This window comes from Passer domesticus, chromosome 2, assembly GCF_036417665.1.
Source record: "Passer domesticus isolate bPasDom1 chromosome 2, bPasDom1.hap1, whole genome shotgun sequence".
NCBI lineage: Eukaryota > Metazoa > Chordata > Aves > Passeriformes > Passeridae > Passer > Passer domesticus.
Window position 1 is genome coordinate 82,643,146 of NC_087475.1, and position 24,214 is coordinate 82,667,359.

A 24,214-nucleotide genomic window follows, 5' to 3' on the forward strand; every position below is an offset into this window, starting at 1 on the left:
AACATTTCCCATGGATCTTACATGTTTTTATTCTTTATTGAAATAAAGGACTACTTACTTGATTAGCCATGTATATTGTGAGAAGACCTCTCCTATAAACAGAAAAGATAAAATAAGAAGATGAAACAAATATTTTTGTCAAACTGAAGAAAAACACTTTAATCATTAAGAATATTTTATTAAAAAAGAGGATTTTAAAAACAGATTATTGATGAAGAATGAATCATTAGCACCTTATAGAAAAATAACTGCAAACATAAAAATAGCACCTTGATAGCACAGTGTCCAAAGCAGTTAGGAATTACAGGAACCAAGTTATATTATATATAGCAACTGGCTACTCCACATGAGTCCTGAAGCTCTCAGAAGGGGCAAGGCACCTTGAATTACACACAGCACTTATCACAACTTAAGTCTACACATAAGCCAGTAACATAAGCATGCAAACATTGACCTAAGCCTAAGTTAAATTGTGAATTTGCAGCAAAATGCTCCTGTGTTAACTTCTGTTTTGTAATTGGTGCTATGCAACTCCAGGCACCTTAGCCCTTCTGCCTACAATATCAGGAAATGTTTTCTACTGAGACTGATGCACAAATCTTGGCTCAAGCCAGTTGAAAGTCATGGTGCCAACAGTCCCCTGAAACAGCGGCCACCATCTTCTCTTCTAACCTTTATCTACTTTTACTTCCACTCCAAATTTTTAATCTGTCTGTGTCTCAGCCCACAGCTCACACTGCTCTTTAGGAAAAGTAATAAACTTGGGCTCAAGCTCTCACATTTTTGTTGATCTATTGCAGCATAAAATGAAAACTGAACTTGACTACATAGATGTGAGCTACTCCAGCAACCGACTGCACTGTAGGGTTCAGATGAAATTAAAATTATTTTCTCTACCTGAGTTGCAAGCCACCATCACCCTTGAGAAAGTGGAAGACATTATCACTACAGGTTTGCTTTGCCCTCAATTATTCCTCCTCTTCTGCAAAGACTACATTAGAAACTGCAGCCAAAGGTTGGAACACTCAGTTTCAGTATTTCCTACTGGACTGGTGTTCTTATCTTCTTGAGTTTACCATCAGCCTTGTAGTACTTGGGATTTTTCTCATTGACACCACTGGTCTTACACAAAACACCTGAATTTTTTTGTGAAGGCATTACACGTTCAACTATTAAAATTTCTCAATATGGAAGTCAGTCTATAACCTGAATCCATACTTTTCTTCATGTCACTTAGGATTTTTTTTTAATATCTCTACTACAGAAGGTAATACAAAACAGAAGGTTTAACACAGGCTTGCATGTTTCATTTTGTCATGACATTTTAAATTTCTAAGCATTCATAGAGTGCTTAAGAGAGCCATGTGTTAACAGAACATATCCTGCTATTAATTCAGTTGAAGAAGTGAACAAAAGCACACATAGCAGGAAAAAAATCTGTATCACACAGTTCCCAAACTTGATTCATCCAAAGAGTTTATTCAGTATTTATTAACCTCCATGTTTACAAGTCCATAAGTTTGTCAAGTTACACATCCAGATCAAGGTTTTTCACAGGAGCCATCTAGGCTACAGGGATACATTCCACTTAAAAGTTTTACTGCTACCACATCACACTGAATTTGTGGAAAGCAGTAACACAGCATACTGACTTCCACAACTTGCTCTCTACTCACAGGGAAGATTCAAATTTGGCTTAAGTCCAAAACTTTAACCATCCAAATCAGTTCGTTTCACAGTTGGTTTTTGTTTTTTTTTAAAGCAGAGTCCGCTCTCTGTATACCTTTCTACCCAGTACCACCCTGTGCCAGATACTGGAAACAAGATTCCAGCATGGAAGCTAAGGAAAAAAAAGCCTGAATCTAAAGATTTGGTGAGGATGAGGCATACAAGAAAAAAAAGAAGACAAGAGGTAGGAAACGGGGTCTCTGAGTATTTAAGCAAAATAGCTCCTACAACTTGCAATAAAGGATCAAAATACTGTATGACATTCTGAACAGGAAGGGGTAAAAATTCACCCGATGCAATAGATAAATTCAACTCTCGGGCTGGTCTGCAAACATTCAGCCAGTCTTTCCGTTCACTAGCTCAAGTGATAAAACTATACTGGTGCCTCAACCCTCCTGAGTAGCAAACTGCCAGATAATACACAGTTCTGTGTACTGTAAATCTTATTTAATTTAGTTTCAAGAAAAAATATTGGATACTTCATGTTTCTTAGCTTTTCTTTTTACTCCTGTAATAGCATTAAAAATTTATGATAAACATCCACTCAGCCATTTGAAACACAGAGATGAACCTACCCATAACAGCTAACCTGGTAACTCAATCATTTTGAGTATTCTGGAAAATGTCAGAACATTCAAAATCATCCTCCAGTAACACACCTGTGAGAAGACTCAACCAGCAACGGAGCGACAGATGCAGCTTTCAGAGTACACTCTGTGTATTCACAGCTGTACATTCTACAGTGGGCACGAAGCAGGATGATCATTGTTATGTGCACATAACTTACTTAGTGGATTCTCCCCTGCAACCTCTCTGTAATGCAGAGCTTTTCAGCCTCCCACTGAAATTAATTTAGTCTTTTTTAAAACACTAACAAAGTAAGCACTAAATGAGTTTTAGTTTCTATTGTAGTCCCTTTGGGGGAACATTGCAACTCACCAACCACAAACACAAAGAAAGGAAAAGGGGCTAGAGAAGAGGAAGGAAAGAACTCAGAAGCTGCAGTGCAGCTGTAGCAAGGCCAATGTGAGAAGTAGGTGGCTGGGAGGAGACAAAATGTGCAGACAATAAATTTGTACAAGGAAGTAACTTCCGGAACTGAAAACACAGCAAGTTGTTAGGTTACGTCATCTCCAATTGCCTGCAACAAGCCCGGCTGTGAGGCCCAGGATAACTCCAAGCAGAAAGAGTTTTCTTTCTCCAAATTAACTCTGTGACTGTTTTAAAAATAAATAGCCCCATGTTTCCATGGAAAAGGGAAAAAAAGGGGAGGGGGAAAGGGCATTCTTCCTGGCCCTGAGCAAATGTGATCCAACAAGCCTAACCCAAACCTGAACTCTGATGTTAAAAAGCAGTTGGAAGTTCAGAAAACGTTGCACTATTTTGTAGCAATGACAGCTGACAGAAAACAGGACAGAAAGATGGAGGTAGGCCAAGTAAAAGGGTCACTGGTACAACCCAAGGACTGTATTAAAACTGCAGCTGGTAAATAGGGGGAGAATATAATTGGGAAATGGTATTAAGAGAGCAGGAAATTATTAAACAATAAAAATAATTAGTCAGCCATGTCTAACCACATGCTTTGGGGAGGTTTAAAGATACTAATAAACAGCTTACATTTCACTGCTAAAGTCCATGACCCAGTGCTGAATGCTAGTCTTGGCAACACCAACACTAGCAGGTGGCTACAGCAGTGACAGTCTGGCAAGGTCACCACGGGAAAGCCCGACCAGACACACACAAATCCCTACTGCCTGCTCTTCCTCCATGGTTTCTGTCTTAGGCCATTTTCTCCAAAGCCTGCTTTCATTAATATCTTCATTGTGGCTTCCCACTGACTCCCAGTCATCGCCTCAATTGACAGACTCTCCTATACCCAGCTCTGTTTCTAATGACACCTGTGATCTTTAACTCAGGAAGGAAAAACATGAGCTAGGGGTAACCTTAAATTCATGGACAGTAGACCAAGGTCCATCCTACCAGTTTCTTGTATTAAATTAAAGAACCAAAAAAATACTTTGCTGAAAAAATGTTAACAAGACAGGTCTCCTTCACCTGAAAAAGGAGGCTTGCGTGAAAGTAATAATGTTTTAATTGCTCTTAAATTCAAATCTCAAAGAGAAGGAGTGTTTAGTATACTTTTCACGTAGTTTCTCCTCCTTTTTCTTCCCAATTCACACTTTTAAATAAATTTTCTAACATGCTTGATAGAGAACTGAGTAAGCAAGGTCTCAGAGTTTAGTTATCCAACACAGGTCACATTATCTACAGTTGAATAATTCCAATCTTGCAGACTCCACATTTAATGGTTAAATTACAAAAGACCACAGGCTTCTAGAAGATAATTCTCTTGTTCATTTAAACCTTCCTCAAAGAAAAGTTTAACTAGATAAAATTTGCTTTTTGGACAACTTAGGAACATTCAGATGAAATTATAACAGCACTAGCTCTTAAACTATGGTCTATAAACCTCAACAGAGAACCACATATTTTTGTTATTGCACTGCCCAGAGGAAAGAGTCTAAAATAACTGCTAAAAACCCCAAAAAGCTACAGGATAAAAATAACAAGGAAACCTAGCAATGTACTGGGCTGTATTACCAGAAGTTTAGGTAGGAGGTCAAGGGAAATGATTAATCCCATTTACTTGGCACTCACTACACCTCAGAGGCCTGTGCCTGGTTGTGGCCCCCAGTACAAGCAGGCACTGATCAGGCATGGAGGACCATCAGAATGGCTGGGCAGACTCCCACCTGCCCCAAGGAAACAGCATTTTCTCCAGCAAGTCATGAGAGCACTGGAACAGGGACTCAGAAGTCTGCAAGGCCAACCAGACAAATCCCCAGGCAAGCTGGACTGAATTCAGTGCCAGCCCTGCTCCAAGCAGGAAGCTGCACTAGCTGAATTCCCAAGGCTTACCTGAACAATTCTATTACTCTACAGAAAAAGGTGGAAAGCAACTTCAAAATATCGTCAATAATTATTTTCACAGATTATAAAACTAGAAGAGATTAGAGTGATAAACAATCTGTCTTCCTAACGAATACAAAACAGGAACTCTTCTTTAATGAATCAGCCATGTACTTAAAAAGATCAAATTTGTCTTTTAAGTATTTCCAATCACCACAATCACTGATACATTATTTTATGGGTACTTATCTTTACAGTTTGCACCCTAAGAAATGAATTAGTCTGGTCTCTGAAAACATTTACATCTTTACCTCCCCTGTAACACTACCCCCTCCAACCAAGTCCCACTCAATACCATTTCTTAAACAAGAACTGAACTCCTTCAGTTTTTCCATGATGTTGCCTAAGTTTTTAATCATACTTATAGCTCTTTGCTAAAACTGTCCCAGTTTTTCAAAATTCATCTTTAGGTCATCAAATGAAAATACAGGAAATACAAACCAGATTAAAGTTCTCTTATCTTTTGTTTAAACACAAGTATTTTAAAGTCAAAGAAATCATTGGGTGCTGGTCTCAGACTTTGCATTCACCTGTGAGCAAGGTAATTATATCTTTTTGTAAGTGCTGTAAATTCTGGAAAACTTATTTGACTGAGGCCAAAGTCTAATTTCCCTTACACGTGAGTAAAAAATTCTACTTGTGCCAATAGAAGCAGCAACTGTCCAAATCTGCATGCCAACATATTGTTTGTGGAACACTTTGCTGAAGAATGTTTTCTTGCTCGGCTTGATGGGCTATAAAATTCAAAAAATAACTCTATTTTCACAAGCAGAATAAGCTTTTACTTCATATAATAGTAAATCATAAAAAATACCAATCTTTAAATACCACCAAGATTGTTTTTTCCTACAAAATTCATTGCCAGTTCTCTCTCATGTATGGTTTTCCTTCAATGTATTTATGGTTTCCCTTAAATACAGAGTTGTTGCTAAGCTAAAAAAAAAAAAAAAAGCAAAACACAACAGCACCATCTGCACACACAAAAAAACCCCAACCAATCTTGCCTGAAGGCGGGATGAATCCTTAGAAAGTACTTACACTCATGGAAATTGTACCATAAATTAATTATTGCAACCACAGAAGCCCTCAAAGAAAATTTCCAACAGAAAGCAAACACCTTCTCTTTCTCTAAAAAGCCACAGAAGAGAGGCAGGACCTGTCATTTTTAAACAATATCTTTCTCAATATTTATTCTTCCTTCTGAATATTTCTTTCTTTCATACGTTTTGCCTTGCCCTGCCTACCTTTTGTGTCTAATAGCAGCACTCCAGTTCCTAGAATTTCCTCATGAAAAACTCATGAAGAATTTCCTCATGAAGTTTAAAGAATTGTTTTCTCTATTGCCTTGTTTCAGTTTAACCACAAACCTTTCTGAGCAGACATCCTGAAATCTAAACATTCACTGCAATTAATTAAACTTATTTGAACTATTATAACTGCTCTTTTTTACCAGTATTGTGGTTCTTATGATCGCTTTTTTTTTTGTCTTGCTCAAAACTAAAGGGGAAATAAGTTAGCAAGTCAGAAATAACAGGAAATAGCTACAGCAAGATGAATACCACTGTGTACAGAATTAACACAAAATGACTGAACAGGCATCTCCTTCAGTGAGCACAGCCCTAAGTGTGAGCTAAAAGAAGGAGCTCCTAAATTCACTCCCAGGGCAAGGGACACACCAGGGCAGGTACACCCAGGCCCCACCCCTGCGACAGCTCCCATAACCCAACACAGCAGCAGCCAGCAGCACAGGGGGATAGGAGCCTAAAGATGGATATAGCACCTTGTTAAAAATCTTCATGCATGCAGTTAAGAGAACAGGTTCTCTGATTAAACATGTAATTGATGGATTATGTTTCTCCACATATGCAATAAATTTAACAGCTGGTGGGACAAACACCAGAAAATAAAAATATCCAACTCACTGCTAAGACCAGAGCAGTTTTAGCTTTGCTATAAAGCTTTCTAACTTCATCCCCAGTCCAAAACTTCAAATTCCTGATATCTGCTTATCTGCTTTGCCAAAAGTGCTTCATGTTGACAAATCAAGAAGAAGCAGGTACTAGAATCAAATTCACCTTTCCTTGTGACCTACACAACGAAATCAGAACTCTACATGACTTCCCCAACCATTTTTTCCATAAATTCATTACATTAATTTCCTACAAAATCAAATCTGAATTTTATATGAATGTCACTGTTCACTGAATCTGTTGCATATTCTGACACTTATCACTGTATTTTAACTATTTTTTTCATTATTATTCTTTAAAAGTCTAAGAAATGACAAGTAAAACTACTTTTATAAGAATTTCTGAATTCAAAGGCAAATAAAGGAAAAATAAAGATTCAAAAAGAGTTAACTCTGGCTTTAATTTCTGAACATAAACTAAGAAGCTAACATAATAGTTTGTAATGGCTCCCCAGACAGGACTCGTGGTCTGTAAAAACAGGAAGAATTCCTCCCATCAGCTTCAATCCCTCCCCCCGCCCGTAAAACATTACTTTATAACCTGCAGAATTAAGTCAAATACACAAATCACAGGTTTCCCTGAAATGAAAGAAGTTAAAATGAAGAGGTAAGAGGTAGGGTTTTCTCTGCTCTACAGCAGCTTGACACCACAAGCAAACCCAGCATAGATGTGGAGTTGTGATTGCATCCCTGTAATAACACAAGCACTGCAGATTATGTTTAGGGTATCGTTAATCTCTCACACCCACCAATTTCCTACTGACAGCCAGAGGTCAGCAGCAAAGTCCTGGTGCAAAAGTTCACTTAAAATCAGCAGGAACAGACAAGCTTTCAAAATAATGCTGAAAATTATGAAAACAGACTTAAGCAGTGAGTTTTCAAAAAAGAACATGGTAACTTTTTGGTTTAGTAAAGACCAGTAGGTAAGTCCTTAGCACAAAAATCATGTTCAGAACTTCATCTCAAAAATATACAGTTTAAGGACTCAAGACCCACTTTTTTTTAAAGTAATTTCCTTCAATATTTTGGGTTGTTTAAAGTAGGAAATGGACACTTTGCAAGCTGGAGAAACTGAAATTGCTCAAAACTGTAAATCAGTAATTCTTGCTTGGAGCACATTACATGTTAAGCAAAATGGTTTTATGCAAATACTCAGAATTTGTTGTTCTTAAAAGGAAACAAAATAAACTCAACATGTTCTATGATTTGAATACATGCCAAAGAAAGGGTATGAGAAAACTGGAATGGGAGAGAAGCCAAAAATAAAATATATCTACAGTAATACATTCCAGCTAAATTAGTACCAATAATTCTTACAGAGTTTCCAGAAAGTGCAACACAAGATAATATCTATAGTTCAATTTTTTTAAACTCCTTTATGCTCTATTTTGTACAGATTTTCTTTCACTATTCCCTCCCTCTTCCTTCTCTCTGAGTTTCTCTATGGTATCTACAGAGCAAAAACAAACGCTGACCTACAGAGGGGAAAAAACCTCTTAATTAAAGTGTGATTTAACCTCACAAGATTCTGTGAAGAGATAAAAAGATTCCAAAAAGCTTATTAGTATTAGAGAATGACTGACTGGGAGATAACAGAAGAAAAACAAATTAATCAAACCTCAAGAAAAGAAATGAAGGATTTCAGGATTTTTTAAATTATTCACATTCTTGGTACAGAAGGTCTATCTAGTGTTAAGTAAGGCCCCAAACAACAATTTCTTTGGACTGTTGATAGTAACACTGAACTGTTTTTAATCAGCTCAGTCAATCACAAAGAAAACACTCAGTTCTTTCTGGGCATGGGCTGTTTGGCCACTCTGTCTGGAAGGTATGAGCATAGGACACAAAAGCAAACACTTTTTAACAAAACTGCTTTGGACACTCTCAGCAGCAGGAGGTCATTGTTTAATGCAGTCTGTTGGCAATCACTACCACTCTAAAGTAAAATAGGACACTATGGACAGAATAGTTAATAAAAATTAGGAAGAGCAGGACAGGGCATGGAAAAAATTCAGAGTTGAAAATATGTCCAGTATTCACTGGCCTTGGACATATACTCAGTGTATTTTAAGAGTGAGAAGGCAGGAAGGAGAAACAATTTGTCATATAAGGTCACTTCTTCAGTTGACAGCTTGGGGCTGTCCCAATACCAGCTGAAATTTATGCAGTATCTGACCTATTCTTCTCAACCTCTACCCTCTAGCCCTTCTTAAGTTAAGAGCCCTTCAACCACACCCTACCTGCATATCCCAAAACTAGCTCACAGCACCTCAACAAGAAGCAGCTCCAGAGGCTTCCCAAGAAGCCCCTTGGAATGGTTGGCCTTCCCTTTCCAATTTATAGTCTGTGCCAAGTTTGAGACAGTCCAGTCCACAAGTTTTTTGACAAGCTACTCAAATAATCAGTTATTTCATCTGTTTCAAAAGACTTAAGCAGCCTGATACTGTTTTTTCAAGTCTGTAAGACTAATACCTCTTGTAGTGTTTGCATGTTTAGAACTGATTTTCTCTTTAGAGTCATAATGTTATAATGTTACATTTGTGATAGAATTGTACTGTTTACAAAGCACCTGAAACAATCTGTAAAAATAAGAAAGCTATTTGATTTGACAAATCAATCTAACTGCAACAAGTAACTATTGAAGCTTTTCACATGGTGTGACTAACTTCTAAATGCCCTTGTGTTCAGCAACAGCAGACTATCACTTCCAAGGGAAGTAGTGCATGGAGTTAGACTTGTCAACATGTACAGTGACATTTGCTTTTTTCCCCTCCCTTTAGACCCTCTAATGACAGCCTATTAAGTAATTTTAAAAACAGGCTTTAAATCCAGTTAGGAACTATTAATTTAATCACTCAGAAGACAGATGAAGAATGTGTCTATTAGGAATGTGCCTACATCCGTAATGGGGGTCCACCAAGGGGTCCCAAGGAACAGCAACATCAGAAACCAATGTGAACTTTCTCTAGAAAGGCAAGAAAACCACACTAAAAGTTTGACTGAGTGTCATTTCAACACATCCCTACTGACTGAGAAGCCAGTTTCTGGCAGAACATCAGTCCTGGATGATGAACTGTGCCAGATACTACAGACAGATGTTAATGAGACATTTCACCTACCAAAGACAGAAATAAACTATTGCCAAGTCCAGTTTGAACCTACTATTTTCTGGCATTATGCTCAAACATCCAAATTGCCAACAGTTGATACTGGAACATTTTTGCTAGTTCCTCAGTCCGCTGCTCAGAAGGAATGAATAACAGACACTGAAGAGCTTAAAAGGAAAAACATATCACTGAAGCAGCAAGATGGAGCCCATATAAATTCCTTCACATAGACCAAATTATGCTGCACTACCAGACAGTCCGTATTGCTTCAGTCTGTCACCACAGCTGGAGCATTCTGGATTGCGATAACAGGTACTGGCCCAAATTCATAAGACCTGTTTAATACCAGGCTTGCCTTTAATACCATGGACACTGTTTGTTCCTGCTTCTTAGACAAACTGTCTTTAGGAGAAGTTTTAAAACGGCATACACTCACTTTATCAAAAAAGATTCAATCTGGAACAGAGGTCATTAGATTACAAGAAACACTACAACACACAGCATTTCATTTCCTTATTGAAGGAAATAAAAACATGTCATTTTCTGTCCCAGGATGTGGAGCGGAGAGGGCAAGAAGGGGAAGTAAGATGTTTGACCTAAGAACAGTGCTGTAATCTTTGCCACAGAAAAGCTTTGCATAATTAAATATAGCAAATCACTACCATTCTAAGTCTTTACCTTCACACTTTTCCTGCTGCAGGAGCTAACAACGACCTTAGTTCCTTGGGAACAATGAGGGTCCAGAAAAGTCAGTTCTTTTATAGAGGGTTTATAGGTGTGGCTTGCATGGAAACAAATACTTAAGCAGCTCTCATCTATAGCATCTAACAACAATATCCTACAAGCAGACCTGAGGAACACAGCACCAAAAAGTTCCTTCCAAGACTTCCAGCCATTGCACTAGGGACATGCTAGGCATGGAAATTATCTTGCCAGGTAAATGTCAGCACTCAAGCCAGCTCACCTAAGCAGCATCTGAAGTTTATTCTATACTAGCAGAGTATTTATTCTCCCTCTGGGACCTACATGTTACACACAAGCGTTCAGACACAGAAGATGTATTAAGTGTTTGCTTAAGCCAAGGAAGTCCAAATGAGTGTGTCCTGGATGCTAGTGCTGAGCCGGCAGGACAGAGCAATTAATCCACTGTTTGTGCCATTTGAATTAAAGTCAGACTCACAGAAAAGTCCAACGTTCAGCAGCAGTCGGAATTTTAACATTTTATCTGTCAGTGTTTCAACAGGACTAAGTTTTACAAATTTTGTTGGGTTTTTTTATAGTTAATGATGAAAAACAAAGAATACAAAAATATACTACTATGCAGATGACTAAATCGTTTTTACCTAAGTTTTCAGCCTAAAAAGTGAACATTTCAGAAACAGATTTGCCAAAAATGGTTCTTGAAATAATTTTTAAAAATCAAACTATAATCAAGTCTCAGTTACTCATGGAGCCATGCAGAAAGAGAGGAAGGTATCTGCACAGTCACCTGGGACCTATCAGAGCTTGCTACCTGACCTTAGCACTGCCCTTTGTTCACCCAGGCTGGCCTCACGTGCACTGATAGAGTAGGCCAGAGTTTAATGGGTGCTGCCCGAGGTGTCTTTACTTTCATGAAGCAGCCACGTGGCTGAGCCTATGCAGGTAAATCCTTCTGAAACTCGAGATCTGGAGGCCGCTGAGCAATTGCAACCAAATAGTCCTGCATGATCCATCTCAGCCCTGACTCTAATAACACAGAGAAAATAAACCCAGTCTCCACAGACTCATCCAGATGCTGCAATGCATTCTGCAGTGTCTCCAGAATCAGGTATATATTTCACAAGGGATCTTCCAGTATTCTTCCCTGTCTGTGTTATCCTTGAAAATGAATTGTCAACTATAAATCTGTAGCTGCACTGCTGCTCTTCATCTTGTGCAAGATTTCAGTTGCCACACAAAAAAACTGAACCAAATTTTTACAGCTTTCAAATGTTGCAGCCTGAATGTTAAACTTGGTTGCTTAATACTTACGCAGAACCGGTACAGTTTTTCAGAATCCTGGATGGTTTATAACCTGGACTGACTGACTACACATGTATGGAACTGTAGTTACTGATTCCCAATAAACCTTCTTGCTCTGTTCACAAGTAAAGAATTTGCCTTGCCAAACTTTTGCTATCTCAAGTGGATGAAATCTAGTTTAAGACAGTTATCTAGACAATAATGAGACAGAATGGTGAATCATTAACTGGTGGGAAAGAAATGACTGGTATGAAATAGAAACACACATTTCAGATAGTTAGGAAAGTCCAAGTGATGAGTGCAACCACTTCTTTTATCCAGAAGTATAAGGATTATACCTGTATCTTATGTGCATACACAGAATCACACAGAGTAAAGGGCAGGAATGAAGGATAGACTTGCTGTAGGAGTAATTAAGAACACCATACAGGAGAGAAGATCTTTCTCACACAGTAAGCCAAGTGGTTTCCATAGTTCATATAAATAAAGAAAATTTTACTCTGCAGCTACTTTTACAAATGGAGCAGACAGTTTATACTATGCCAGTAACACAGCATCTTTCTATGACCCACAGAAGACATCCTTGTCCTTCACACAGGACAGGCTCACAATATGGCTACAATTTAAATGACAGCCTTTCCCTCATCCACTAGATGGGTGACCTAGTGACAGAAGGACATCAAATAAGAAAACAGGACAAGTCCTGTTCACTTTGTGAACTCCTGTTAACTGTGCCTGGTGATCATGATGCTCCTCTAAATGTCTTTCAATATTACCCAGAATAATCTTCAGAATGTTTCCAGAAACTGAGATTAGGCCAACAGGTCTATAGCTTATTGGGTCTTCCCTCAGACCCTTCCTGTACACTGAGTAACACTCCTGTTGCAACACCCAATAGCTCCTTCAGAACTCTGGCATGAATCCCATCAGGCCCCATGGACTTGTGAACACCCAGCTGATACAACTGGTTCCTTTCAATCTCAGTGTCTGCAAACGGATTGTACTAACATACATGGTCCTCCAAATCAAAGAACTGAGCAGCTCAAGATCGACCAGTGTTGTTAAAGATGGAAGCAAAAAACAGACTCTACTCTTTCTACATCTGTATTAGTCAGGCAACCACCTTCACCAAGTATCTTCAGAAAACAAGTGTTTTCTTTAGACTTTCCCTTGCTATTAATGTACTTTAAAAAGCCCTTCCCTGTTGTCAGATAGAGCACAGGCAAGTTTTGACTCTAATTGACTTTTTGGCCTTTCAAATCTTCTCCCGGAATATGCAAACCACAGGTCTGTACTCTTTCTACGATGCCTGACTTCGCTTCCAGAGATCACACAGTTTCCTTTTCCTCTTGAGCTCCATGAGGAGTTCACTGTTCAGCCAAACTGGTCTTCTGGTTCACTCTCTGGACTCACAACATACTGGAATTGCCTGCTCCTGCACTTGGAAAACACAGTTCTTAAAAATGGACTTCATTAATACTGAATTAACTGAACAGTTTAAAAAACTCCAGAAACTGTTTACAGGATTAAGACATGATGCAATAATAGTAAGACAAATAGAAAACTCTCTGAATATATCAAAAAAGTTATGACTGCCAGGGATATACCTCAGAGTATTAATTCTTCTAGTTTAAAATACTAGCCTATCACAGATTTTTCCATGAAAAATATCCCAAGAGCTGCCTATCCTGAGCTACCCGCCATTCACAATATTGCCATCATCACAGCCTCTTTCAGATACACTTCTGCACTCCCAGCCTTGAATGATCAGTTTTCCCTACTTCTGATAACTGTTAAAGCAATGTTTTTGTGGAAGGTGTCTCTGTCCATGACAGGGGTGTTGGAACTAGATGAGCTTTTAGGTCCCTTCCAATCCAAAATATTTTATGAGATGGTTCTATAACTACAGCACAGTAGCAGCCCTCCAAGCATGCAGCAAAACATGTTCAAATGTTTTATGCACTGTTACTATAAAAACATAAATACTCAAACACTGACTCTCACCAAGGCAGTTGCTGAAGTACAATAAATTTAACTTATTTTGGTTTAGAAACAGAAAGCTTTCCCAGTAACTTCTACAGCCTGGCTCCATATTCCACAGCAATAATCACTCTAGAGGGGTACAATTCCAAAAAATTTGTTTCCCTGCTAGCTCTCCTTACCAGATTACACCACAAAATACTCATGTCAGTGATCCAGACTCCAAAGTTTTTTCACTACAATGCAAAAAATATGTAAAGAATTACCCTTCAACATAGCCTGCTTTCTCAATTTCTTACTTGTAGCAAGTACGACTAAAGCTTGCAAAAACACTTGCTGTGTTAAGTTTTTTCACTTGTTTTGATTACTCACCCCACTAAAATGGTGATTTATCTGTTTCCCTAAAATATGTCAAACTGAATAACCACAAAACATTTCTGAGAAAGGAGATTGTCACCTCAAATCTAAATATACTATCCTTCTATAAAGAAATATATATCAATAAATTTGTATTTGAATCTTACAAAGTTACTAAATTCATGTATTTCTTTACAGTGTATATTTTTAATGATTACTGCCATATGCCTCCTTTACAGTGTGTTTAGACTAATGGCCGTTATGGCAAGCAAATAATCCCAACAGCACTGAATGTTTAATCAGAACAAACATACACTGCAAAAATTCCACATTGTTCTCACACAAATGTTTCTGTCACTTTTCCAAGCAATGCATAGTAATACTTTTGTTTCCAAAAACACTAAATATATATGTGTGTGTATATATAGATCTCCTCTATAACACGCACTGTTGCACTGCTTTACTTTTTAAATGCATGTGCTTCAAATATTTTTCTAGGAGTCCAGCATGCTAATTTTTTTTTATGAAAAACACCCGAAGTTTTCGACTAAAAACATATTACAAATACTTGCCCAGAGCAAGATTTTACAACCAAATTATAAAAGCCCTAAATCTCAAGTTTTATAATACCATCAGTGACAGAGTCGTAACTGCAGCGACGAGACAGGCGCCGCTATAACGTTAACAGCCAGTATGTAAACATTAATGCAGCCTAAGGGGGGAGCAGGGGCAACCCCACAAGTGTCCCCTCACAAACACCACAGAAATTTTAGGTGGCTGTAGTTAAACTTTCTCCAGCATAATCAGTTACAAAAGGCAGGGGGAAAAAAATCCAAAACAGCCAGGCAACAAGACAATTAATTTAGTTAAAACTGGAATTGTGTCCCCTCTTAAAGCTTTATAGTTCTTGAAATTCATTAATACATGATTTCTTGAGCAAGAATAAAGTATACTTCCAATAAAATGAAGTTTGCCATTTAGCTACTAGCAAAACACAACTTGAAATGGTTTTGAAATATCAGCACATTTACAAAACACTTAAAGAGAACACAATTTTTTCCTATAAAGTAATCACAGAGCACTTAAATACAGGCTCTCCACCAAGCTATGGTACTTTTTTGTCTTAGAAGTCAGCAAGGTACAACTGCTCTAATCAGATTTCCAGTAACAGGCTGGCTTCAGCCAAGTCTCAAATCACATTTCAACAGCTCGATTCACAACAATTTTAACAAGTATATTCAGTTACTTCCTTGCTTTCTAACAAGTTTCAGTACTTCTAGAACAAGGCAGTGCCATGCCTTTCACTCCAAGCTGCATATCTCCTCCTTACTGTATGTTCAATTCTTGGTGATATCATTTAATAGATGTTGAAAGAAATTACAGGAGACTGTAACTTGGAATTACAAACAGAAGCCAAAATATGCTTTTTTAAAAATTATAAATAAAATTGCTTCTTATCACCTGTTGACAATAACACCTGTAGGAGATAAGAAGGATTGTATGGTTAACTCCATAAAAAGGTTAATAAAATGAATGCAATGATTTCCTAAGGAAGCTCAATGAAATTAAAGGAACTGAATAATTTCTATTTTTGAGGAGACATTAACACAGCCTTTAATGTCTAATACTACAAAACTGTGATAAAACAATTGCACACTTTTCTTTAATAGAACATGTAAAACAGGTGAAACTGCAAAGAACATTATATTCTTTTAAGTATAATCATGCCACTGCACCTATTAGAAGCTTGCTTGCTTATTATTATATAACCATAGCCATTATGACAACATAAACATAAAGAATGACTAAAATATTGCATTTAAAACAAATTAGAGTCAGTAAAAATGCTTCCTCCTAACCCTAAAAGGCAATCCACATAGCTTGAGAGCACTAGAAAAAGGGAAAAATTCTGAGTTCCTCCTACTGGAGTAAGGGACAAAAGGCATAGAATATGTGTTTGTAATGCGCAGATTCATAATCTCCATGTTTATGTATCCAAAATCAACTCTTATCTAAGAAATAATTTTTATCAAAACATTACTTAATCATAATAATGTGACCAGTTCTCTTTCAATAATCTCACAGAACATTTATGGATAGATATACAGAAAAGTTAGGAAGTGTTTTTATTCCTTGGCCTTTCCACAGATCCTGATAAACTAGTTTTCATAGACAGGACAACTATATTTTATGGTCACCACATAGAATAAACATGGACATATTAATGTGCCATTTTTATCTTTATAGACCTGTAGGAGCATAATACAGTGCAGAGCATTTCCCGAGTCTCTTTGACATTTCTGTGCAATGTCACCTCCGCTCCTCATTGCCAGTGTCCTGCAAATCTGTAATTACATATAACACAGATAAAATCTACAATCAAACTAATTCTGTAACACATTAGAAAACATGCTCCTCCTCAGGATTATAATGCACCTAGCCAAGCTATCAATCTTTTTCCCATTCTTCCATATGAATTACATACTACTGGCACACATGAACAGCAACACTTGGAAGAAAATCTGATTTATAAGCCTGCAGTTCCCAAGTTTAAGACTGACAAGGACACTGCGCAAGCAAATGCCAGTGAGGTACTTAAAATAGGGTATCCACTTGGGAACAGATTAAGTGATTAAGTTCAATGCTGCTGCCAGCTGCTAGTAGCAATTTGAAGGGCTACAGATAGGTTTATGAACTCAAATCAGGACTTTTTCCCACTTCCCTGATTTTTCACAATTTGTTCTAAGCTGCTCAGCAGATAACTGAAAATGCCCCTGTGTGTCTCCATGTGAAACATCAGTTTCCTAAGGGACTGTGAGTCTATTAAAATTTGATTTTGCCTGTAACAGAAGCTAACAGACAAACAGATGTGAAATCAGAAAGTCATATTTCACTGTCAGCAGCAGCATTTTGCACATTATACATAGTTGCCATCTGAGAACATACCAAATAACTTCATATTAAAAAAAAAAAACTTAACTTTCAAATACCTCTTGATATCTTTTAACAATTTCTTTCATTAAGAACATTTTCCTATGTGTTATACTGCAATACCACGATTTCCTTCTTTCCTTTAACTCATCAAACATAATATGAATTTTTAGGCAAAATATCTTAGGTCACACATCATGGATTCTGACAGAAAGGGGAATAACCCTACAGAAATTAAGTATTCAAGCATCATTCACTGCATACATGCTGTACCAATATACTTCTATCATTTCCACATACTATTTCTAGTATGTGGAAATGACAGTCATATTTCAACTTCCATTTCTTTGAAGTTTCAGATCCTAAACAGAATCCTGTTAACATGTCAGAGCTTCCATACATTACTACAAACAAGTCTAGAAAAACCCATTTAACATAAAATTTGTTTGCCTACTTTTTTTTGTTACTCTCAAAAAGTGTAGCTTTGCAACTTTCTCATAGTTGCTTTGCTGTTATACGAAAACCTTGTACAGGTTTGGGCTCATAAGCAGTTTCAACTCCCCAGTCACAAATATTCTGAAAGGTACAAGAAGATCACAGACTGACAACCAGCTTGATTTCTTCCTCTTTAATGTTACCTAGAAATATTAGAAGTCTGGCACAGAAAAGCCTCACATTGTAACAAGTCTGTAGGAAAAGTTAAGCCCGTGTTACCACTGAAAAAAGGGAGAAAATATATTTGCTCTCACCCCAAAATGATACTGTGATACCAACATCAGTGCAGGAGTCTAAGTAACTAGATAAAGTTCTACTAAAATGTATCAATCTCGTAAAAGTAATTACTGCAAGATGAAAATCAGTCAGCTAGAGAGGACATGAAAAAGATACTTAACTTCTATGGTAATGATTATGATTATTTTGTAACTTGATAATGATTATTTTCTCTATAATTACATTAAAGAAAGTGATTTAGAAGTGCTCCCATACTTCCAGAAACTCTTACACATCCTAAATCTTCAAAAACAATGGCTCTCTTTTAAAAGGATAGAACTTTGACATACATAAAACTTGGCATGGGATTTGCTTACTCCACAGCTGAATTTCAGGAATGGGGCCTGACAGTGAGTCAACAACATAATGATACATATTTGCCATTAGTTTTAAATGACTCCTTAAGGAAGTTTCAGACATCCAAAGTAATCAAAAGTGCATTCACACCACCTCTAGTACCTCCTCCACTATCTTTAAAAAGAGCAATCCTTTACCCTTCTTTTACCTTCTCTTCTTTAAATTAAACTAACTAACTAGATGTCTAAAGCATCTCACTTCACAGTAAATTAAGAAAGTATTGTAATTGACACTATTTATACAAGCTACCAATGGAAGTTGAGTTGGATTTCCAACAATAAAAACTTCCAAGCCAGGATTTCATCTGCCATCTTCCCGGGCACATTACAAATGGCAGCTTTGGGCTATCCTTGGATTACTTAGAATTTTCTTCCCCCTCATAACACTTTCATAATGAACTTACCTCTGATAGATGAACTTCAGCACCTCTCCTTAAGTGAAAGGCTTTGCTTTCTGTACCACTACATTTAATCCAACCTGAATTATTTCAAACCACAGTTTTCTCCACAACATCCTATAATTCCTCCATCTTAATTAATGTCCCATTCTTAATTCAAATCATCAGCATTCTCTTTTCTGTGACTAATTACAAACATTGCTCAAATTATATTTTAAAAAACAAACAAGAACAAAACCATAGTTTCATTAGGAAGCCCTGATAAACCAAGCTTTATCAGGCAATACTGAGCAATGCAACTGCTCATTAAACAAAACAAACCACAAACTTGAAACTGAATGCTTGTAAAGTGTTTTTTCACTGTAGCTTTCTAGATTTAAATTTAAGGTTGCAAAACAACACTATTTCAGATGAACTGTATTTCCAGCACTCTGAAATAAGGCCACTGAACTGTCAAATGTCAATCATCAAACAACCAAAACAAGAAACATTACTATATTAAGCTGAAAATCCATAAACACAAACCCTACCTGCTTTTCCTTTCAATGAGAATAGCCATGTAAGAAGCAGGTAAAGCTGCACCAAAGCCAGGAGACCAAAAGTAGAATTTTCCAAGTATCTTCCTGAAAAAGTAATTTAGACACATATTACATATAAATGGAACATTCATGCACCACATTGTATTTTATCTGTATTATAAAATTACAAACTATGTATTAATTTTGTCTTCTTACATTAATCTATACTTACTAGTAAACACTAATTGCTGTATTTTTACAGTTGCATAATTCTCAAGGTGTTCCCAAAGTGCTTCATAAATAAATGAAATGAATACATTAATGAAGTCTTTCAGGAATTTAAGTGGCTACTTTTCTTCCAGGAAGTCAGTGTCTTCCAATACATATTTTTGAAAAGTTGCAGATACTAATTACAGAAAAATCTCCTAAAAGACCTTATAGCCAGTCATCTCTTTGCTACTTGTCCAAATACAAGTAGGATATTCAGGAAGATCTGCCTTGTGGAATGCAGCAATGCACTCAGGTGAGAGAGAAATCAAATCAAACAATTTTAATACATGCCACACTCCAAACATACAATCCACTGACGCTAAAAACAGGAAAGTACACATTTCCAGTAAGCCAAGGAATCAGTCTCTACATTACAAGTGGAAGCAACAGTGAATTTTCAGTAATATTAAGCTGCGAAGGCTCTCATTTTTGGCAGCTGGATCTGGATTTCTTTTAGACTTCACACAATTTCAACTACCAAAATTCCTTCAACAATAAGAATTAAAAAAAAGTTACACAAATGGCAAAAATGGCAATATCTAAGAAAATCTTTCTATAAATTGGTCATTATTAAAGGAAGAAAGCCAAACTGCATGCCAGACACAATGCCACCCACCATGCTTGGTCTGCTCAGGAGACCTGCACTTTCAAACTTATTCAAGCCAAACACAGGCAAACAAGAGTCAGAGTTGTGACATTTGGTAGCATGATAATAAACATACTTCAATTATACCAATGCTGCTCAGATGACAAGCAATATCAGTGAGAAAACAAAGGATTACAATGGAGTCTACACTTCTAAAAACACAGCAAACAAAATAAACCAACAAAATGGCAAACACGTACATGGTAGAAGAGGCTACTTTCTTAGACAAATTTTCATGTTGACGACACAGAAGACAGAGCAAAGATAAGTAATCAACACCATCTGATTAGCTAACTCTTATTCTTGCCGTCAAAGGCATGAGCAGCCTCATCTCATACTTCTGCAAAAATAACATTACAGCCAGCAATGCCAGCTTATGTTCGTAAGTGAAAAGAGAGCCAGTGTATCAGCAGCAAGTGATGTAATGGCAATTACACACACTGCTCATTCCCACGGCTGCAAAAGGATAATTTCTCAGGATGACAATGCCAAATGCTGCAGGAGCTAAAGTTCATTATTAGGGCTCTCTCAGAAAGTAATTACTGTATGAAGTTTCAGGGAAGTCATTTTAAGCATCTTAATAAGTATGAACACATCCTACCAGACACACCTGCTAAGTAACAGAACAAATGCCTTTTCTGTGGGAAAGAAACAGTAATTTGTTCCTTTGGCATGGTTTCGAATCCTTTCACAAATGCTTCGATGTTTGGTTTGACAAGATTTCGGAAACAACAGTAACATATTTTACATAATAAAGTTCAGTGGAAATAAAAATGTACAGTCACTAACTGAAACATTTAAACTTCTACTAAAGTAAATGAAAATTAGATTTTGTTATTACTTGCATGGTTATTTTCACATGTTCTATGGATAGAAACTGGAGTAAGAGCGAGGAGTTCTTTCAGGCCAAGCACTCAATTCCTCAATCTACAAGCTGTACATGGGCAAACTTAATTACTCTAGTTGATAGACTAACGGAACCATGTCTTTGTGAGGTTTTACACGTAATTGAACCATAAACCTAAAAATCACACCTTTCATTTAACAGATGCAATGCCTGTCAACACAGGAACCCCACACTTCCATCTGCAGCCCAGACAGATGTAGTCTGCTGGATCTCACCAGAGGAAGAGATTACAACCCCCAGCTGGACTGTCACACATCCTTAACAGAGATCATCACTCTCACTGCTCTGCCAACAGAGCAGCCTGTACATAGACCCTAATTCACCACACACAAAAAAAAAATAGGAGCTAAAAGAAAGCCAGTCAAGTTAGCTTGGCAATCTTTTCTAAAACAAGAACATCTACCCACTGCCTAAGACATTGCTGACACTGAACTTAGATATTTTTGAAATTTTACCCACTTGTGAAATAATAAGAGTATAAAACAATGCCTGCAATAATTTTAATTCCGCATTCTTGCCTGAAGTTTTACATCCTTGAGAGTATTTTTATCAGCTTCAATTTTGGTAGTTTTTCCTAGTTGAAATGAAGAAAATACTGTAAATATGAGTTAATGTGTCCAGCTATAAACCCTTACTCCATTGCTTTGGTCTAGAACTCCAAGAGGGCAAGAATAATCAACTGCGCAGGGCTTGCTGGACAATTCTGAGTTACTGCTGCTGCTACAATACACCTTTGAAGCAAAAACAGATCTAAAAACTGCAGCATATATCCTATACTACAAATCTTATCACGTCCCATCTCTCATCACTATCTAGAACCACATGGAGAGCATCTAGATCTTCACAGCCTGAAACAATCTCTTTTCGTGGTTTCATATCAACTCCAGAAATACTCAGGCCAGTTATGCAGAAACAGAGGTACTGGTATTTCTTTGATGGTTTAAAATTTTTCTGGCCTAGATAATCACAAACCATTACTCTTGCTCTCAGGGGCCACTGAAGGAAGTACACTGTATCACACAGCATTAAGTTCAAAGAATAATACAACTTCAATCAAAACATTGAGAAAGCATAAACATTTAAAAAGGCACAAATTGGTTAAAAATAAAAGACTGAAGGCTCACATTTCCATCCTCCATCAACCACCCAAGAGCAGGTGAGAGAAGCAAGCTTATATGACTCAAGCGGCAAGACAAGTATATTAAATACAAGACATTAAGTACATTTCAAGTGAATGACTTCTCAACATTATGATCTTAGGACAAACTCTTATAAAGGCATACAGAGCTCAGTTTGTAAAGGTGTCATGTACTCATTCAGCTTCCTGGTGCAGTCTCATTTTTTTCTCCAAACACTACTCAGTCAGCTCCTTGACCATATTCAAGTGCTGAAGTGACTTGTTCAAAGAACCTACACATAATGATCCTCAAACACTCTCCTGATAAATAGCAACTAGTTTAAAGCCCATCCCTGAGTAAGGACAGAGCTGCTTTTTTACTTTGCACTTCTCTCTATCAAATTTCCTAAGTTATTTTAATCAACAGATCTTTCTGAAATTGATGACAGTCAGTTTTAGATTTCTGTACTGTAAATAATCTTACACAATCTCTCATACTAGTGTTCAGCCCCTCTTCCAGATTTCTTAGGTATTTCCAAAACAAAGGACATAACAGGAACTTCACTGGCAACTTCTTTCTACTATGCAAACTAATTCTTTATGCCTTGTTTTGTTTCACATATATTAACTACTTCTTAATCATTTACTAATTCCTGGAAGACAGAGGACCTTCCTTCTTGAGAGTCCTAGCAAGCGTTCTTATCACCTAGGAATACATGGAAAATGCACCAAGCAGATCATCACCAGGTATGTATTCGTTCTTCAAAGGATACAAGTTTGGAAAGCATTTCTTCTCTGATATATAACATGAGTAACAATCATGCTATCCATTGTTTTCTGAAATATAATTTAATAGCTCAGTTGCTGAGACTCTGAATTTCATTTTGGACAGAAAAGCTGCAAAATTCTCGCTATATCTGGACATTCATGTACTTCAACAGGCACCATTACCATGGCTGCCTTAAACACTTGTTTTGCCTCTATTAGTGAATCAGTTCACCAGTTTCAATCAGCACTCTAGCCAAGAACATTTTAGTTGCAAGTCCTGCAATTGCAGGTGGTGGGCAGTGTGCAGAGACTCTGCCAGCAGGGATTCTGCTGCAGCTGTTTACTACTCAGGGACATCCCTTTGCAAGAGAAAAAGCACATACACCTCCCCAGATGTTGGCTGGATACTGTGCAGCACAACTGTATGAATGGCAGAGTAAGCACTTACATGTGTTTCCTGTCACATTTAATCATTGGAATTGTCCTTTACATGGTTCTGACCTAGATCAACCCAAACAATGCTTCAAGAGGACTTGGAGGGCACCTGGGCTAGGCAGCATTTCCATTGCCCAGTCTGCATCTGGCCATGCTGTTCTGGAGGTCAGAACAGCTTAAACTGCTATGCTCACATAGGTGAAAGTGATGCCCTGCCAGAGTAAGACACTTACCTACTTCACTGACCAGCACAGGCACAGTCACACATCTGCTAGATGGCTAATATCCTCTGTAAGAGGAACTACTGAAAACCATACAACTTAAAACCTACCAGCTTAATTTAGAGAATAACACTGAACTACAGCATTGCAATAAAACACTGTAGATTTACAGGCAAATACATGGCAGAATAAGGAACAGCACTCTGTAGTTCAGAGCAATAAAGATAAATCAATATTAACACAACCGAAATTGCCAGAAAACATCATATTCTTTAGAGCTCATTACTTATAGATTCACTTTGAACTCTGAGAATTATTTACTTGAAAAGCATTCCATGGCTCCTCAGCCAGCTCCTCTTCTTCTCTGCCTTCTTCTCCACCTTTGGAGGAAAGCTGAGAGGCCTCTAAACAGATTTAGAAGTAGGCATAAGGGGTTTATCTTTTAGAGGGGCTGGTGAGTATGCTGTGAATTAACTTTCAAACATCCACAGCTACTTTAGGCTTTACATTTCTGTGCATAGCATCTCTTACAATAAATGCATAATCATATTAATAAAAAGCAACTTTTAATTTTTAACTATCCAGATAGTTACTTGAAATATATGCTGGAAACAGAATACAGAGGTGCTTTTTATGCTCATTTTTCAGAGCAAGTCTGTATCTTACAGAATCTCAGAGGTTGTGCTGAGATTTCCTTCATTTATGATCATAAGAAAAAGTACAAACTTGGATGGCTGGATAAAGTTCAATATAATTAAAAG

The 24,214-nt window shown here is 37.3% G+C and overlaps 1 protein-coding gene across 2 annotated transcripts in view; it reads right to left on the minus strand.

Moving 5' to 3' along the window:
- The window catches only part of TMEM135 (transmembrane protein 135), a 158,244-nt gene that overhangs the window by 123,132 nt on the left and 10,898 nt on the right, over nt 1-24,214 (minus strand). For both annotated transcript variants that reach the window (XM_064409589.1, XM_064409588.1), the window contains exons 3-4: nt 19,102-19,194; nt 59-92 (exon numbers count right to left, since the gene is read on the minus strand). In XM_064409589.1, coding sequence (XP_064265659.1) covers nt 59-92; nt 19,102-19,194 — 127 coding nt within the window. The remainder of the gene's footprint in view (nt 1-58; nt 93-19,101; nt 19,195-24,214) is intronic.